General features: G+C 37.6%; 2 protein-coding genes across 2 annotated transcripts; one reads left to right on the top strand and one right to left on the bottom strand.

Moving 5' to 3' along the window:
• The first annotated feature begins 3,891 nt into the window (after nucleotides 1-3,891).
• On the top strand, nucleotides 3,892-9,232 carry LOC141429598 (uncharacterized). The gene is made up of 15 exons (XM_074089985.1): nucleotides 3,892-3,985; nucleotides 4,070-4,294; nucleotides 4,412-4,534; nucleotides 4,619-4,737; nucleotides 5,008-5,260; nucleotides 5,421-5,450; nucleotides 5,529-5,606; nucleotides 5,947-5,970; nucleotides 6,440-6,493; nucleotides 6,803-6,841; nucleotides 7,111-7,149; nucleotides 7,499-7,696; nucleotides 7,975-8,034; nucleotides 8,651-8,815; nucleotides 9,118-9,232. Exons 2-14 carry the CDS (start codon nucleotides 4,109-4,111, stop codon nucleotides 8,693-8,695), a joined length of 1,248 nt encoding a protein of 415 aa, XP_073946086.1. The 5' UTR covers nucleotides 3,892-3,985; nucleotides 4,070-4,108; the 3' UTR covers nucleotides 8,696-8,815; nucleotides 9,118-9,232.
• LOC141429601 (uncharacterized) lies at nucleotides 9,130-16,633 on the bottom strand. The gene is made up of 6 exons (XM_074089988.1): nucleotides 16,366-16,633; nucleotides 15,826-16,005; nucleotides 14,611-14,742; nucleotides 13,650-13,832; nucleotides 10,271-10,413; nucleotides 9,130-9,477 (listed from the first exon to the last, which is right to left on the bottom strand). Exons 1-6 carry the CDS (start codon nucleotides 16,552-16,554, stop codon nucleotides 9,210-9,212), a joined length of 1,095 nt encoding a protein of 364 aa, XP_073946089.1. The 5' UTR covers nucleotides 16,555-16,633; the 3' UTR covers nucleotides 9,130-9,209.
• Between the last annotated feature and the right edge of the window lie 154 nt (nucleotides 16,634-16,787).

The raw sequence follows: 16,787 nt of genomic DNA, 5'->3' as shown, positions 1-16,787 counted from the left end.
CCATTACGAAAAAATTAAGTAGGTAATATTTTTCTAAGGATTTCGTATTTTATACGGAATCTTCCAAGTTTAGGTATATTTTATACCTTACGCTACTATTTACTCTTAAACTACTAATAATTCTCAAGCAAACTTAGCCGTTATAGTTTTCCTTGTAAGTTTGATATACTTACTCCCATCCTGAATTTTTTCAAATTTTTCCGCCCATCGGTTTAGATTTTAGAGAGGGGAGGGGGGACGCTCGATTTTAATGAAAATTTGCACTTTAAAGTTGAATATTTCGCAAGCAAGTCACTGAATCGAAAAATCGTTTGAGCAAACCGCTAATGGTTTAAAAATACCTATCCAACGATACCCCCCACTATAGGGTTGGATGAGAAAAAAAAATCACCCCCACTTTAGGTACCCTAAGTTTTTTTTAATTTTTTATTGTACCATTTTGTCGGCATAGTTTACATATTATATATCCGTGCATAATTACAGCTTTCTAGCATTGATAGTTCCTGAGAAAAGCCGCAGACGGACAGACAGACAGACATGGCGAAACTATAAGGGTTCCGTTTTTGCCATTTTGGCTCCGGAACCCTAAAAACCCAAACTCCATTCTTTTTACACCATTAGGTACATACAGCGGAGTGTAATTTAATTGTATGGTTAGTCAGTTTTAAAGTGGAAAAGAAAAAAATCTAAAAAAATATACTTAGTTCCCGCGGAATGACGAGTACCTGTCCCAGCTGACCAGTGCCCTTAGTGTAAGTTTTCGGTTACAAAATACGTCTCGATCGCGGAAACGCTCTAGCGGAACGCTTGCGATGTTCGTGTTCCTATACAAATTGAGATTTTATCGCGAACGCGATCGAGACGTATTTTGTAACCGAAAACTTCCACTAAGGGCACAGTACCTAAACTTAAGTACACAATCTCTGGCAAAAACTTTGTTAAAATTGTATCCACATTCACACGCAATCCACTATAGGTAATTTCGCCAATTATAAATTCGTGATCCATGTATTTTTTATTTCAACTCCAAATTTGTTACTTTTACGGTTATCCCGTAAAAGCATATCGAAAATACAAACTGAGACATGCATGCATAAAAAAACCAGAAAGAGGCCAGCGCTGGGAATCAAACCCAAGTCCTCAGCATTCCGTGCTGCGTGCCATACCCCTACACTACCACTGGACAGGAGTACAGACACGAATTTTTCCTATGCGCACATAATTATCTCAGGTTGATTTTTTACTACGCTACTTAAGCAGCAGCACTAGCGACATCTATGTTTCGCTCTCTTCGAGAGACGTTACATTCTTTCGGAACAAATGGCTCGCCCAGACAAGAGATGTCGCTACTATATAAGCAATCAAATTATTATTGGTTATTTGGAGTTTTTTTGTATTTTTTATTTCAACTCCAAATTTGTTACTTTTTCGGTCATCCCGTAAAACCATATCGAAAATACAAACTGAGACATGAATGTATAGAAAAACAGAAAAAGAAAAAGAAAGAGAGAGAGAGAGAGAGGTCTCTTTTTCTGGTTTTTCTATGTATCCATGTCTCAGTTTGTATTTTCGATAATACTACAATATTATCAACCCATTTCTTATGACTAGGTGCCTGCTTAGCGTGAGAGTCAGACTCGTTACGTAGGTACTTCCATTCAAATCCAAATTGGAAGGCAGCCCAAAATCTGGTATTGAATTAGTCCTCATTTAGGAACGTTTCTTTGTTTTCGAGGATAAAATTTGTGCTCAAAAACTGGCGAACTGCGTGTCCGGTCACACGAACAAAAATTTATATCTCAAAACCACCATAGGACAAACGCGGAGAAACAAATAATCGCTTCACGCGTCACCGTTAAGTTTACGGGTAAAAAGGAACCCTACCTTTTTTTTATATTTTATTTTGTCAAAATGATAGACATTCTACTAGAATAGGAGAGCTAAGCCAGAAAAGATAAAGACAGACAAACAGAGAGACAGAAAAACAGCAAAGGTTCCATTTTGACTCAATCAAAAAATGGATAAGTATACATCAATGGATGTATATTTATCAATTTACACCTTATTCTAAATTGTGAGATTTTCAGTACGGGACCCGTGGAGCGTGATCGAGTAATCTCAGTTAGCGATCTGTTTTTTATACCTTAATTGTAGTTTTTGCGCTGTGATGTCATGGTGTCATTCGCACCTCGGCTGCGGGATAGTGGCGCAGTATACCTTAATAAGAAAAGGCTTAATCATCGAATGGGGCACACTGATTTCATCATAGAAAACACGTATTTTTTTCATTACGAGGTGGGAATTCAGTTTGGAGTTTGATATGAAAGCAAGGGGACTTTCAGCCAAGGTTATGTATCCGAAGAATCTAAATGCGCAGGTAAGCCTGATCCTGCTTGTTATAAAACCGCACACGGCGCAGTATAAATGCTTAGTAGGCTTCGCCTAAATGCCTGGTATGAAAGCAGTCCACCTAAAATAAGGTATAAACTAGACAAAAAATATCCAAGCTTCATAATAGGTATAATTTCATACTAATTTGTCACTCCATACAGACAAGCACTTCCGTGCGGGGTCACAGGCCGTCACACTCGCTTTGTCTACTGCACGTGAAAAATTACTTCCTAATCAGATAATACGATAATTTCATACAATTACACGTTTTAGAATTTTTAAAATGGTTGTGGCCGGATGACCTTACACAACGAGCTCTAGTTTGGTAACCAAATTTGGTGTTTAGAACGTCGGACATAGGCGTGAAACTTTGGTTACTTTCAAGCTGAGGCCGTATTACCTAACGTTTATGACGCTCGCGATCGCAATGAAATGACAGATTTCGCATACAAAATCTGTCATTTGATTGCGATCGCGAGCGCCAGAAACATTAGGCAATACGGTATTTGACTATTTTGTATATGTTTTATAAATTAAAACTACACAATGCCTGTTATCGAATAGAAAAACAATTTTTAAGCTACCTTTACAAATAAAAAAGTTATAAAGGTTTGAAATTCAAGATTAGACAGAGAAAGACATACTGGCATGTGACGTCACACGCCAGTATGCATAGAGAAAAGCGTTTGAGAAAGAGACAGGTATATAGATTTTTCAAAAAATCACTATAAATCCAATTTTCAACCGATTTAATTTTCTCTTCGCTAAATACTATCTGTATATCTATATTTTCATAATAATATTATGATATGGCAAAATCAGGAGTTGTCAAATACCGTATTTGGGCAATACGGCCTCTGAGGCGGTATTGCCTAACGTTTTTGAAGCACGCGATCGCAATCAAATGACAGATTTCGCATACAAAAACTGTCATTTGATTGCGATCGCGAGCGTCAGAAACGTTAGGCAATACGGCCTCTGGTCTCATTGTAGAGAGCAACAGAAAGCAGAGAGAGGAGTATTGTTTTACTAATCATTTGGACTACCGACTTTGAGCACTACATTAGGCCTCTACTTCTTCTGATCAAGAGTTCAAGTTTGCCCCATCGTTTTTTATTGAATTTTCCACGTAGCACTAATTAAGAGATTGCCTTTTAATTTATTAATGATTCGTACCTACTTGCAAAATGATACAATTTAATTCAATGTGGTTTTTGTAATCATAATTTAAAAACGACGTAAAGCTTGTTGCGGATGTAGTTATTTCTTTATTTATTTTTAATAATTTGACGAAGCATGTGGCAGAATATTTTTATGTTTTTAAACTATTGTTCCTTTTTTATGTTAACTGTTATTTTTTCTATTTAAAAACCCTATTTAAAAAGAATGATTTTCCCACAAATTTCTAAACTAGTCTTAATAAAACTACCTACTTTTGAGATTCGAACATTTCGAACCTCTTCTTACTTTTTGTCATTGGCTGTTAGAAGGATTATTTCTGTCTACTTCAAAAATCCTGTCATCAAGCATGGTTTACAATTTACACGAATTTTATATAAAATCTAAAATTAATGTCCACCAGCATGAGCAAAATGTAAGTCCAATGCTTTTGTAAAAGAAACAAAGAATATTTTATAGATATATAATTTACAAAGACAGATTTACCTATTCTCTTTAGATAACGACGTCGTAGTTCTATTACCAACCATCCACCACAATGTCTGCGCAAACGATGAGGCTTTTAAGCACCACCTCGGAACAAAATGTATCCACCCGGAACAAAACCTATTTTGCTTATGTTTGTCTCGTCGGAAATATAAAGCCGGGTGAAAATTCAACTGCAGACTACGGAGCTAACTCCAGCAAGCGAGCATACCTTCTGGCAGATGATGAAACCGAAGGGGTATAAATTACTTTTTTTGTCCTTTTTAGAGGTTTTCTTGAGAAAAGGAATAAAACTTGCGAAAACATGTGGAGATTAATGATATAAATACTAAATCTACATGATATAATATTCTAGGTGGACCTAAACGAAGATGACTCCGCAATCGCGGTAGAAAGATCTAAAGCACTCCATGAACTGATCGAGCGGAGATGTCGAGAAGATTCAGACGATGATAATAAAGACAGAGTAAAACTAAATGTAATATTTATTTCTAGTATAAGTACTTCTTTGATATAAGTACCTACCGTGTAAAATTAAGTAAAGAAAAAAATTTTTTTACAGCCATCGCAGACAGACGAAAGCAGTGATACAGAAAACAATAATTATAATAACCCAAACATTCTTAAACTAACCAAGATGAAGTGGCTTACTGAGAGCCATAATGGATCACCTGACGCTAGGTGAGTTCATTGATGTTTTTTTTATTAAAAGCAGCGAATGAACCAACATGGTGTCGTTCCAGAACTGAAAACGCTCTAACTGGTGCCAAGGTAAGAAACAAACGAGGCTTGTGTAACAAAGAGGCGGGTCATATCAGAGACAGAAGACCTTCATGAAGGTAAAAGAACATAATATGACACTATGAATTTGTTTCTTCCTTTGATTCCTCTCTTTGTTGTAAATATTCGTTAGAACGAATAAGATTTCATTAATAATGTGTCTAATTTCAGCCTTACATCACTGTCACCCGTTGAATCCAACACAAGCTTAGAGTCCGACGATATAAATAAGACCAATAACAGTGACAGATTTTTGGACACTATACTTCGCTTGGATAAAGAACACAACATGTTCGGACTGTCGAACATAACCATCGTTGGAGCGAGGCCATCGAAAAAAATACGCAAAGACGAGGACAAGGCGGTTTTCCATCAGACGGCAATCGTTCAGATTTGTTGTTACAAACAATGTTGCAGACATAAGGTGATTCATAGCTTTAATTTTTCACAACTGTATTCTAAAATGTGAATTTTCTGAGATTTTATATTTCTGGGACGACGTTAAATTACATTCATCATTAAGATAATATTAAAACGTATTGAAATTTATATTTTCTAGATTTACGTGCTATTTTTTGTTGCAGAGTAATACCGACTTGCCGTCTTCGTTAAAAGTAAGACTCTTTTTATATTTCTACAATTAAACATTTACCTTGTCAAATTGTTTTATTGAATTGGTTGTTTATTTAAAGTGTGGCGGATGTCGTTTGTGCTGCTTCGATCCAGTTTGTCCTACTTGTCCACCACCAGGCCCTCCTTGCGGATCTTGCGTAAGTTCGTCATCATCAACATTAATATTAACAAACTTAATTTTATCAATCTTTTATATTTAAGTATGTATTTATCTATATCATTATATTTATCCGTTGCTTAGTAGCCATAACACAAGCTTTGGTAAGCTAACTTTGGGACTAGGTCAATTGGTGTGAATTTTCCCGTAATATTTATATTATTTTATTATCAATATTTTTTATGAATTTCATCGCCTTAATGATTATTTTCTTTCCATTAGGTGTTATTAAAAATTAAAGATCAGGTTTCTCTAATACTTAAGATACTATATGTATGATGAAGTTTCATCATTTACTTAAAAAAAGTTCTTATTTTCAGAAATCTTACTGTCCAGCACCTGAGGTAAGTGTATACTAGTTATAATAAGCTACACATTTATTAAATATTAAAGTATTTTTTTCTGCTTTTAATAGGCTTTTCAGTCAAAATATCTTTATTCTACCTAAGCTATAACAATCATTATAGTATACTTACCTACTTCAGTAGGAATTCATACGTATAAATATTTTAAAAAAAACCTATCATCGGTTTGGAAAAACCTCGGTTGAGAAGAGCCTGTGAGGAAAATATTTAACTTGCATTGCAATGTTAGTTAGTACTTTCCTTCGTATGTTGATTCGAGTCAAATCTTAACAAAGTCAAATTTTACACACTTCCAGCGGTCGGATTGCATTGATAGTAAACATACATATTATGTTCATTGGTTGAAAATGCAAGTAGTTATAGTCAACAAAAAGAACAGCGAGCAAAAAAAAACTTTTTAAAAATATTTTTAGCAAAAACGTATGAATACATTTTTATATTCTTACAGATACCATTTCCCTGTCCTTCAAAATGTCAGATGTCAAATGGCTTTGGGCTACAGGTAAAAAACTTCCTACTACACAACTAGGATGATTGAATACGAATTACAGTTCCGCTGTTCTACCGATAAATATTTCATAGATTTCTCTCACATAAAATTTGTCAATGAGTAGTGAAACAAGCCCATGAATTACAGTTACCCCCTGTTTCACCATCCATTGATTAATTTGATTTGACGGATAAAATGTGATGCCGTCTCTGTTTGTTTTGTTCAAATAGACGGAGACAGCATCACATTTATCCGTCAAATAAAATTAATCTATGGATGGTGAAACAGCTCTTTTAATGTTAGTATGTATTAATATTGCAGATTAAAGTCGTCAAGAAACCTAAATACGAGCCAACTTATGTAAGTATAGTATCTTTATAACTAAATTACTCCAGTTATTACATTGCGGGACTTTAAAAATTCAAACAGAGGAATTACAGTCATCATCATCATCCCAGCCTATATACGTCCCACTGCTGGGCACAGGCCTCCTCTCAGAACAAGAGGGCTTGGGCCATAGTTCCCACGCATTTACACGGAATTACAGTAATTAAGAAAAACTTTAAAGTTGTAAAACTATATGGTATAAGTATGATGGAAGCTTCATTATGTTGTAATGTATGTTGTAGGTGGAGTTAACACCGCGGTCAAGTTGTGTGCTTCAAAAGGTAAAAAATATGATTTAATCTAGTACTTGCACTTCTTTCTTAAATTAAACTTTACGTTTTGTTATCGGCAGCTGGAAACTTAACTAAGCAATACCCTGACGAAAACATATATACTTACATTTAAATTTCTTCTTTAGCCTCTTGCCTTGCCATACAATGCTTAGCTTAGTGTAGACCCCAGTAGTACACACCATTTCACTCGGTCTTTAGTCTTTCTCATCCACTCCTTTCCGGCAATTTCGACCAGATCTGGCAAAATTGCCGGTTATCGTGACAGAGCACCTCTGTCACCTTTTTCATGCGAGATTTGTAGGTTAGACAACCCAAATACTCTTTCTGATCCCCCCAGCCGTTCGCCGCGCGTTCCTGCCACCACTTCCCCCGTTGCATGCCCCCGTCCTCCTGCTTCCCTTACCTCATGCCGTGCTTCTGGCCAGCGCGTCCCTCCGCGCCTTGCAGCGAGCCGGCGCACTGCTTCCACAACCCTCCGTGTCCTGCGGCCAGGAAACCCAAGACTTGCATACACCCGGATGAGAAATGTCCAACGGTATGTGTAGAGAATAGCTACCATACCTCGCAAAACATGCCCAATCAAGAGGGGGAGAGCACCATCATAGCGAAACCTATTCTGATGTTTTAAATTTGTATGCGCTCGAAAGCTAAGAAACTATCCAAATACCCAAATATTTGACACGTATTGGACACGTACTAAACTAAATAACCTCAGTTTTCATTTCATTTGATTTTCTTATGGCTTTATGTGATTTCTAGTTCTACATAGTATAATAAAGTAAGATACACACAATATATTTCTTTTTTTTTCAGGATCACTATTGCGAAGACTCTTCCAAGAAAACAAAGTGTACCAACTTGTCTTGCATAGGGGTAAGATTATGCGGAACCATAACCTTTAAACAAGCAATTGTTGTAAATTAATTTATATCAGAAACGGCTCTTACCATTTCCATTAATTTAGCTACCTACTAGTAGGTACCTATCTTTGGTATGACGCATCTTTTAGAGTTTTAGCCTTCTTTCATTCGCCATCTACCGATTTTTTTTGCGTCGCATTAGGTACTGGACAGTAGGTACTTGGTAGTTACGCAGACAGTAAATAGTGAACCAGACTTTGAAGCTTTAAATTGAGGGTTTATATAAGTAATTGGTTGAAGAGTAGGAGCAGGCACTTGTATGGTGAAAATGATATTTGTAGCAGAATACACTAGCTAATACACTAGAGCAAGAGACTTGAATTGGGCAGATATATTTCTTGAGAAGTGCATTACGAAGGAATTTTCCGAAATACCCACGGAATATAGAAGTAGACTTTTGGTTTTGGTAATGACTATCATTATTAGAAATTTGACATGCAAGTACAATACTTAAATTACTAAATTATACCTATCTACTCTACAGTGATAGGAGCAAGAGCTTTGTTTAATTTTGGTCAAGAAAGATAGGTGTAAATTGTCCCACCTTATTTATTAGAACTGTTTTTCAGTACAACAATGAAGCCTTAAAGAAAGAAATGGCATCAAGATTTTAAGTTAGTCACGTCAAATACCTGGCGACGGCTGGAGCTAAGTCTTGGGACAAGAAACGTGAGCCTGCAACTGCTACGCTGTCAGTTTTGCTGCTTTTAGAACGCCTGGATTCATAGTGAAAGGTTGGTTCCACACCGGCTATTTGTTTGAAAGGCAGTGCTGGACCCTTGTGCTTCCAACGTATTTAAAGGTTTAAACATTTTATTCATTTTATTCATGTTATAAGTCGCAAATTATTAAAAAAAACGAAGTGATGTGTCTATATCTAACAGTTAACATCTCAGAAAGCACAAATAAATAAGCGCAATGCTGCAAGCTTTAATTAAATTTAATGATACGGAAGGACGTTTTGTTTTTAAAAGTCAGGCACTTGTCAGACTCCTTAGTCTAGTTCTAACGCGTTATAAAATTGCTATTGTTTCAGATATCCAGCAACCATTTCTTCTCACTGATAACTACAAAGAAAACTCAAGTTTCAAGTCGCTCATTTTATTCACAATACAATTTTGAAATAAACTATGGTTCAAAATCCCTAGAAACGATGTATCTTTGCTTGCAAGGTTTGTGGGGTTTTCGATGGCTGAACTGATCAATGACAGTGTACGGGGGTGTTCCTTGGGAGATATGGCAGTAGTCGGAGCAGTACATAAATGGGGCGATGTTGGTTTGGTAAGGGTTAGGCGGGAACGGGGCCAGGTCAAACACCTCTCCATGACTCCAGGAGGCGAGCGGAGATAGCGCGAAAGGCACTTGGAACTTCTTTTTGGTTTCCGACTGGAATACCCTAGAAAATAATTTTGTTTTAATGATGCAGAAGGAATGTGGATAGGATTTACTGTAGAATAAATATTTTTAGGAAAACCAAAATAACTTTAATCTCTGGTCTATATCGGGTGGTCCAGTTACGTGGGTCATTATGGGTTTGCAATTATAAAACATAAAAATATCTCTTCAATAGGCGGTTTCAGTCTAGCGATTTATTTATTTACATAGCAGTAGGACATTAGGCTGGAAATCATCATCGGCTTCATCACGATGATGATGATAATGATGACGACGTACAAAAGTTTATTCACCCCTGACTTTTGTTGATATTTGATTAATATTCACTTGCTCAAAATCGTTTTTCCCGCACTTTTATCAAATTACTAGCTTTTGAATGACTTTTGATTGGAGTTCGGTTATCGCGCACTGTTCCCTCGGAAACTGCATGCATTTTTCCGGGATAAAAAGTAGCCTATGCCATTCTCGGGTCTATGCCAAAAATCACGTCGACCCGTCGCTCCGTTTCGACGTGAAAGACGAACAAACATACAAGCACACACACTTTCGCATTTATAATATTAGTATGGATAGGTACACTCACCCCTTCACTCGGAGAACTGGCTGGCTTTTGGGTACGAAAAGTTCTTACAAGCAACTGGAGGAAGCTGGAGTGGCTGGAGCTGGAGGAATATGTCCAACTGCTGTACATAGGCCTCTTCCATGGCGCGCCATGACACTTCAGCCCCTCGCATCTATCCGCCGCCAGCGACCCTCTTCTTACGTTCTACGGCTGACAAAATGATGACACTCACCCCTTGATATTGTTGACGGGATTGTGACACGCGGCAACTTCATGACATTCCTTCTTGACGTGTATTCTGTCGTACACAGCTCGGTGCACTTTGGCTGTTAGCGGCATCCAGATCTCCTTGTGTCTGGGGCCAAATCCTCGCACCTATAGCGCAAATAAAAAATAATGACAAATACTTTTCCATATTATTATTTTCAACAAAGTAATTATTGGGCACGTTACAGAATGTATACGAGTGTCTGTATGAAGTTACTTGTTGCACATTACGTTTTAGTGGTCAACGATTGGTTGCTCGGTTTAGTTTTGAGAATGAACTCGTAAAGAATTCGAAATGTATTGCATTTTGTGAGGTGTTTGTAATAGTCGGGTTTGTGTCACATATTTGTCGATTGCTGTGGGAGTGGAGGTCGTGGATTTAGCTCATAGTCAAAATACCACCAACGGGACTTATCACGCTACGCTAACACACACGAGTAATATTTACCTCGACGTTTCGGCAACATTACAGTGGCCGTGGTCACGAGTAGACTGAAGTGTGGGGTGTCAAGTCTGCCTAGCAGCGCGAGTCCTTCGAACTACCCGCACTTGATCACCAATAGTACCGGCACTCGTATCACGAACTACCCGCACTTGGTCATTTTTATTTGCCACCCCATCACACCGACACACAACACTAACAACGTCCGATCGGTGGATTGGTGGTGGATTAAGCTGTTCCTTCGATGGAACTATTGCGTTTTTTTTTGCACTAAATAATTCCTTGACAAGACTTGAAGGAGGAACTGCGATTAAGTTTTCACCTTCGTTCCTTTCGCAGTAGAGTCAGTTCTTAGGCGAAAAAATAAACGCAGTTCTTCCTTCAGTCTTGTAAAGGAAGTGGCGCGAAAAAAACGCATTAGTTAGGTACATTGAAGGAACAGCCAAAGGAACTACCGCGAATAACCTGAGGACGTCGTATTCCGCAAAACATACCATCCTCATAGCATAGTCGACCGGATGGCCAAGTGGTTAGAGAACATGACTACGAAGCTTGAGGTCCCGGGTTCGATTTCCGGCTGGGGCACGTATTTGTAGGAACAATACGAATGTTTGCTCTCGGGTCTTGGATGTTTAATATGTATTTAAGAATGTTTATCCGTTACTAGCCATGGTACAAGCTTTGCTTAGTTTGGGACTAGGTCAAATTAGTGTCAGGTGTTCCATGATATTTATTTATTTATACAAATAGGTAAACATTTAAGCAGTGCACGTGTAGTAGCAAGAGCAAGGTACGAGTAACAAAGTTGAATTGATTTTACCACTAGCCACTAACATACCTACCACTACTTCAGATTTTAATTGTCAATTCTTATTTAGGTAAAAATATTTTTTGCGCATCGAAGTCGAGCGTTTTGACTGCAATATCAGGCCATTTAATCGGCAATTCCGGTAGTAAAAAACAGAAGGTCGAATCGATTCAATTTTGTATAGATTTTATTTTCCTGTCTATAGTATGCAATCTAAAACCAGTAGGTATGTATGTAGATTTCAGTTCAAAACATTATGCCTCTGCCTGGCTCGCGTCAGTGATAGTGGTTACGTTAGTTCCTCAGCAAATTAGCTCCGAATTCAAATAAATCGTACTAATTTTATAACTGACTAGCGTTTACCCGCGGCTTCGCACACGTAAATCAGTTGAATTGAAATTCCGGGATTTTATTAAATTCTCGTGGGAATTCTCTAAAATTATATCGTGGTTTTCATTGACGTTAAATTAAAACAACCATGCCAAATTTCATGACTCTAAACCCAGCGGTTGTTATTTAGAGATTTTATCCCTATCCCGTGGGAATATCAGGATAAAAAGTAGCCTATGTGTTATTCCAGATGTCCAACTATCTACCTACATACCAAATTTCATGACTCTAGGCCCAGCGGTTATTAGTTCGAGATTTTATCCCTATCCCGTGGGAATATCGAGATAAAAATATATATTTTCTTAAATCTTATAGCTAACTTTTGCCAAATTTCATCCAAATCCATCCAGCCGTTTCAGCGTGAAGTAGCAACAAACATACTCACTCACTCACAAACTCACTCACTCACTCGCAAACTTTCACATTTATAATAATTTGGCCCACTCTCCATACAAAATTACCTATAACTGCATACATTTAAGGGCCAGAGTTTTTGCCGCTCAGTATATTAGTAGGATTTAATGAGTATCTACTAACTATCTACCAATCAATGTGGAATTGTACGAATGTGGAATTGTACTGATATGGAAATTGTACCAATGTGTCCGAAGGCCAATACGTAACTAGGCCCCTTTTTATTCTGATATTCTTATGGTTGGGATTTTAAATAATTAAAAATGCTAAAATTTTAAGCGTTAATTTAAATAGTTTAAAGACTTGAAATTTTGCAGGAGGGGCTCCACAAACCGTAATAGAAACCCACGTTTTCATTTTTGGGAAATCCCTCAAGAATTTAGTAAAATCCTGAGATCTTGCCGTTGCGATTGACCTAATGGTGCATGCGCGTAAATCTTACCACATTTTTTTAAATATACTACTTAAATTGCCTAACCTAATAACATTTCTAGCTTACCAGATTCTCGTCGCACCACTTACAGAATCGAAGATTACTAAAGTAAATTATTTTTTTGATAGAACACATATTATTTTGGACATCTGGTATAGTGGGAATGTAATTAATTTTTGTGTCTGTTTTGTGTGATTTGTTGTAATTTCACTCTTCTGTGGCCCGGCGGAAGACCAGCAGGGCTATTACGAAAGTCGAAAATCGAAGTGCGTATCGTACCGTCCCGCCGACGCTTATATTATTTAATACGAGAGTGAGAGGGACGGTACGATACGAACTTCGTTTTTCGAATTTCGTAGTAACCCTGCAGTGCTAGTTTTGAACCAGCGATATTCTGAGCCGGGACCTTTTTATAACGGCAACACTACTTATGTATTTTCTCTAACCTGTGTAATGTGTCACTGCTGTTAGTGCTGTTGCTGCTATAAATAAATTATTTTCTTTCTTTCTTAATGAAATGGTAATGTACCTAGTATTTTTTTAAATGTGATATTTTAGGCACGAGCGGTAAATCTGCGGTTAAATGGTAGCTATCTAGGAAAAATATCTAGGGAATGGTGAAGTAAAGTTTATTTCGCAAGCTTGATCTAGCTACCATCAGCCAAATAAGTGGTATACCAATTTTTAAACAAGTCCAGCCCTATCAAATTAAATGTCGCTAAAGTCGAGCTTTCAAGTTGACGGATACTTCTATTGGCATTATTGTTTTATGACATGCAAACGATTATCAACTTTAGGGTGGTAGACCACATATTTGGCTGATGGTACATTACCATTACTTTAGATATAATTCTCACCTTGGGGGTATCAAACTCTGAATAGAAGGTGATTTGATCTTTAGCCCCGATGCCGTACTGGTCTTCAACAGAGAAAGGCTTGTATGTTGCCCTGTAGGACGACAGGTAGGGGTCCATCAGTTTGCGAAAACCATTCGCGCTATCCGATATAGCAGGAGCTTCGTTCCTTCCCGCAGCTACCACCTTTGGAAATAACACAAGTTTGCTTCATCGTTAAGGATTGATTGATTGATAGAATCTTTATTCACAACAGCATACAAATAATAAAAATACAAGCACTTAGGCACTTGTCCGCCAGCGAGCAAAAGATTAGCTATCGACTGTTTTCTCGCTCTAGAAATGAACAATAAATAGATTTCAGGTCCGTAAAAAAAATACAATGGCGTGGCGTGAAAATTTTCCGTTTACAATCCGGGACAAAAAATCCCAAAAAGGCCCTGTCGCGCCCGAAAGGTCGGACGGTCAGCAGGGCTACTACGAAACTCGAATTTTGTGTCGTGCGGTCCCTCTGACACTTATACTATTTAATACGAAAGCAAGAGGGACGAGGAAGAGAGGTAGTAGCCCTGCTGGGTTCTGAATTGGGGGGGAAGCGGCCCCGCACAGTACCGCGTAGTTCCGTTGTCTAGACGCCAGAGTATCACTATTTGTCATTATTACGCTGTCACAGAACGATGAAACTATACTATACTTCATTTTTTTAGCATTAGAAAAAGGGTAAACAATCTTGACGAATCTTTTTATTGAAAAACGTTTTAAAAAAGCAGTAACTATTACTTATGATACCAAAATCATGTAAATGATCATTTATGTCCTTGCTAATTGTTGCATTATTTGCTGTGACTAATTTTTCAGAAGTGTTTTTCAATAAAAATAACACGTCAAGATCGCTTACCTTCTTTCTAATGCTAAAAAAAAATGAAGTATAATCTCATGTTCAGAAAAGAAAATGCAAACTTACATCGAATATATATTCCGGATCCGGTGATCTGACAGTGACAGCGGGAGGCATTAGCGGTGATTTGGCGATGCCTCTGTACGTGTCCTTCGTCTCCGATATCATTGTGGGCTGGGTTATGGTCTTCCCTTGTAACTAAAATTTTATAAAATATATTACTACTTAATACAAACGAAACAATGATTTTATGAAAATAATACTGAGAAATTCTAATTAAAATTAAAGTTAGATATTAAAAGCAAAATCTAGGCCTACTCGAATTAGAGGAGAGGAGGGGACAATATACCAGGCAGCAGTTTCAGATAAAAAAAAACTAAAAAAATATTTCTTCACGAGCTACAACAGGGCTTCCCAAACTGTGCGTCGCAAAAAAGCTTGTAATATATATTTTTTTTAACAAAAAAAACTTAACATTTTTAGAAGCTTTTATTAAGTTTCAACTGTCCTGTTGTCCGTCTGTAGTCAAATTGCAGTCCAACTCCCAGTAGTATTTAGCATACTTATGTAAATTGCGTGACAATACAATACCTAATCTGGTTAAGATTGGTTTTTTGGAATCTTTTTGTATTTTTTATTTCAATTCCAAATTTTTACTTTTACGGTCATCCCGTAAAACCGAAATTGAAAATACAAACTGAAATATAGATCCACAGAAAAAACAGAAAAATAAGACCATCACTGAGAATCGAACCCAGGTCCTCGGTAATCCGTACCGTGTGCTATATCGCTACACCACTGATGGTCACCTAATCTGGTAGTGACATCCTAGTAGTTCGGCCAGGATCGTCTCCGCGGGACGGAATTAATTCTTTAACGGTTAATGGCGTCAACTTAAATTTGATATGCAAATGTAGTTTGGGTGACAATGCAAGTAAAGTCGACAAGAAGTAGGTACAGTCAGCAAAAAAAAACTCGAATTAAAAATGAAATTTCTACCAAAATGTATTATGCTTATGTTTTGATTTCGTTCTTATTTTCCAATAAAAATTATCAATGTCCAAATAGTGTTTATCTTATAACCTGTTACTAGGCGAGTACTAAAATTGATAAGTATTTTTAGGGGCTGGGTTGAGGGGGCGTCGTAAAACAATGGCAAAGCTACAAGAGCTTCACAGTACAAATAAGTTTGGGAAGCCCTGAGCTATAATATACGTGAAGCTTAGCTCTATAAGCCTCTAATTAAGGAGTACCTATTATAATTGTCAAGTGGGTACTAACCCTCTTTTCAACTCCAGTCATGAAGATAACCCGACGGCAGTTGATAGAGCAATCCGCCCGTTCCATGGCCTTATTGGGATTTGGTTTGACGCAGTACTCTCCCGTGGTGGTCCGGTAAGTCTCCTTTGCGACCACCATATCTCGGCCGCATACGCGCTCTGGCAAGGGATCGTCGATTTTCTAAAAAGTATATGAAATCCTGTTTCCATTGGTACAAATACGTTTCCCAGTGCTCAGGGTTAATCTGTATTCGATGCAACGTAACATACCTAATAGACTTAACAAATCACTCCACAAAAAATAATATTTATAATAATATTAAGATGTGCTTAACAATGGCAGATCCAGAATTTGAGTTTAGGACAAATTTAAACTGTCACCGAGATCCCTGTACACAATGAGCTCGGCAAACGGCCAATAGAAAGCAATGGCGAATAATGGCGAAGGCAGCGGCCGCAGTGATATTGAACGACACTTCATGATATATCAGAAGTGTCCGACTTAGTAGAAGAGTTGATAATTTATCGGCCAGACACTTACGCAGTCCAAGCTATGCGGTATGTTAGGTATATGCCTCATGGCAATATTTGTCCCAGTCCTTGTTTCATTGCTAGAGAGTCGCAGAGGTATATTATACTGCACGTTGCCCCAAGTGTTCACATTTTTGATCAACAGCTCATTAAGCTGCAAAGGCTTTTGCCCACAGCCCTGCATGGGTTCCTCTGCCATGATTAAATAATAATACAAAAGGCACAAAAGTAAACAAATGTAGCGGTCAGTGCCCGGTTTGACACTGACTGACGTATTGTCGACGAGACCTAAACCGACAAGTGATTAAAACAAGCCATAGAGAAAATAAAATCTGTAAAAGAGATTCTGAACCAACTACACTAACTAAGCCTTGCATCTATCTACGTAGGTAGATATATCTTCAAATCATCTTAAAATTTTCGGCGATTATA

Source organism: Choristoneura fumiferana, chromosome 7 (genome assembly GCF_025370935.1).
Source record: "Choristoneura fumiferana chromosome 7, NRCan_CFum_1, whole genome shotgun sequence".
NCBI lineage: Eukaryota > Metazoa > Arthropoda > Insecta > Lepidoptera > Tortricidae > Choristoneura > Choristoneura fumiferana.
This window is presented reverse-complemented; position numbering and strand designations above follow the sequence as displayed.

Excerpts from the sequence above, each read along its gene's own strand:
- LOC141429598 (XM_074089985.1), top strand. The coding sequence starts at position 4,109 with ATGTCTGCGCAAACGATGAGGCTTTTAAGCACCACCTCGGAACAAAAT. Across the intron at positions 6,494-6,802 it reads CAAATGGCTTTGGGCTACAG|ATTAAAGTCGTCAAGAAACC; the intron begins GTAAAAAACTTC and ends TTAATATTGCAG. Across the intron at positions 6,842-7,110 it reads CTAAATACGAGCCAACTTAT|GTGGAGTTAACACCGCGGTC; the intron begins GTAAGTATAGTA and ends TGTATGTTGTAG.
- LOC141429601 (XM_074089988.1), bottom strand. The coding sequence starts at position 16,554 with ATGGCAGAGGAACCCATGCAGGGCTGTGGGCAAAAGCCTTTGCAGCTT. Across the intron at positions 14,743-15,825 it reads TGACTGGAGTTGAAAAGAGG|TTACAAGGGAAGACCATAAC; the intron begins GTTAGTACCCAC and ends ATAAAATTTTAG. Across the intron at positions 10,414-13,649 it reads CAGAGTTTGATACCCCCAAG|GTGCGAGGATTTGGCCCCAG; the intron begins GTGAGAATTATA and ends TTTGCGCTATAG.